Here is a 1,806-nt window from a genome sequence, read left to right as displayed (position 1 = left end):
CATAACGTCTCTGTCATCAAGAAATATACACTAAGAGATACTATGGAAAGTATAATTATCATCCATATCTCTTTTCAACGCATTTTTTCCACTCAGAGATCGGTGCTTCTACAACGAATGGTTTCTGCTTTGTCTGAAGGCTGCCAACAGGGAGGACGAGATCGAAAATTTTAGAGTGTGGATCAGTATTCTGAATGCCTGAAAATGAGGGGGAGCCCAGGAATCAATCCCTTCCAATCACTAAGTCTCACTCACATGGGCCAACATTCACGACACTCGACGACCAAGGATAATCATTATTACAATTCTAACCTTGTTTATTTTAGTTTTTTGTTAGGTTAATGGTACCCTCAAGTGACATTCCAGTCTGAGCCTACAAGGTCTGGCTGTCATGCAGTGTATGAATACGAAAGTTTACATGTGAAATATTGTCTGATCTTCAGTCTATCACGAAGTAGATCCCTGTTTATTTCGCAGTTTATATATTACACTGATCTGGATTTGGAAAATAAACAAGCTATATATTTCATGTATTTTAATCTCCAGGTATATTGTACGAGCATGATTTTTCATGTTTCAACTACTTCCTCGTGTTAAAATGAACATATATAAACTTAGTCTGGAATACTATGCTACTTATTTTCCTTCATACTGGAGCATTTTTTACATATTCCAAGAAGTAATTTGGTAAGGATGAACTTGTGATTGTTACATATGGATACTATAAATGGTAATAGGAATGAATAAATAAAAATCAAATTCAAATGTTTACATACGGGTGGTAGTGGTAATCGAAATAGATAAATCAAAATCTATTTTAAATGTTAATTCGTAATACCATACCAAGCAGTACAGTTTTACACAATGAAAAATTAAAATATTCACAGTAAAATCATAAAATAACAAAACAAAAATTAAGCAGAAATACACATACATAATTAAGTCGACCTTATCTAGTTTGTACAAACATCTTTGAGTAAATCACTGATTTCTTCTAAGGTCACACCACAATCCAAGGTGCCTTCTTGGCATAGTAATAGTTAATTGACAAGACTACATCTCTTTATCAAAATAATTATTACTGCACTTTATCTTTTCCTTGGATACTGGAAGACTATTCTCATATATATCCATAATATTTTCCCAGTATATATTAAACATTCCTACACATATAGAATGCATGTTTGCAATTTTTGAAAAAGAAATATATTCATTACAATGAGTCAATCTAATTGCATTGAAACCCAGCATACGGATACTTTTATTTGTAATTCTTAGATTTGTAAATACACAGACTATTTGTTAAACAAAAAAATACAGTGTGAAAAATATAAGCAGAGACAATATGACAAACTACTTTGCCTTTCCAACCACGTAAGTCCGCTTTGTAGTACCTCAAAGCGGACTCCTCCACAATCAGTGCAGTAGACTATCTATACTTCAGTAGGTTACCACACTATATCTTCCCCACCCACCCACCGCTAAACTTAACTCTTTCATCATAGATAACTATGGTCAGATTTATGGCAGATCCGAGATCCTTGCAATGTGCACAGCTAAAGGCATGTGGTCGAACCTTCAGTACAACTTGTTAATTCACTGCAGGAGCAGTTTGCTTCTAATGCTAACGGGTCCCTGAACTCAAGCAATTGAGTTTTATCTCAAGAGAGTTCCATCAGTAAGAAATCGTCATGGATTCTCCGATCAAGCAGGTGTTCTTATCGGCGCCTTGATCAGCACGGCGGTGACGGCGTAAAACGGACACTTTTTAATGTCGGTATCGGAATTAGATCGTGTATTTTGTCA

General features: G+C 35.1%; 1 protein-coding gene across 1 annotated transcript in view; it reads left to right on the top strand.

Moving 5' to 3' along the window:
* Positions 1-526, top strand: part of LOC119589124 (molt-inhibiting hormone-like) — a 1,129-nt gene extending 603 nt beyond the window's left edge. Inside the window, exon 3 of the mRNA XM_037937700.1 lies at positions 97-526. Within this exon, the coding sequence (XP_037793628.1) occupies positions 97-202 (106 nt within the window). The 3' untranslated portion in view covers positions 203-526. The remainder of the gene's footprint in view (positions 1-96) is intronic.
* Positions 527-1,806: the final 1,280 nt, after the last annotated feature.

The sequence above is a fragment of the Penaeus monodon genome, chromosome 25 (assembly GCF_015228065.2).
Source record: "Penaeus monodon isolate SGIC_2016 chromosome 25, NSTDA_Pmon_1, whole genome shotgun sequence".
Taxonomy (NCBI): domain Eukaryota; kingdom Metazoa; phylum Arthropoda; class Malacostraca; order Decapoda; family Penaeidae; genus Penaeus; species Penaeus monodon.
Note: the sequence above shows the minus strand (reverse complement) of the source record. Positions and strands in the feature narration are given on the sequence as shown.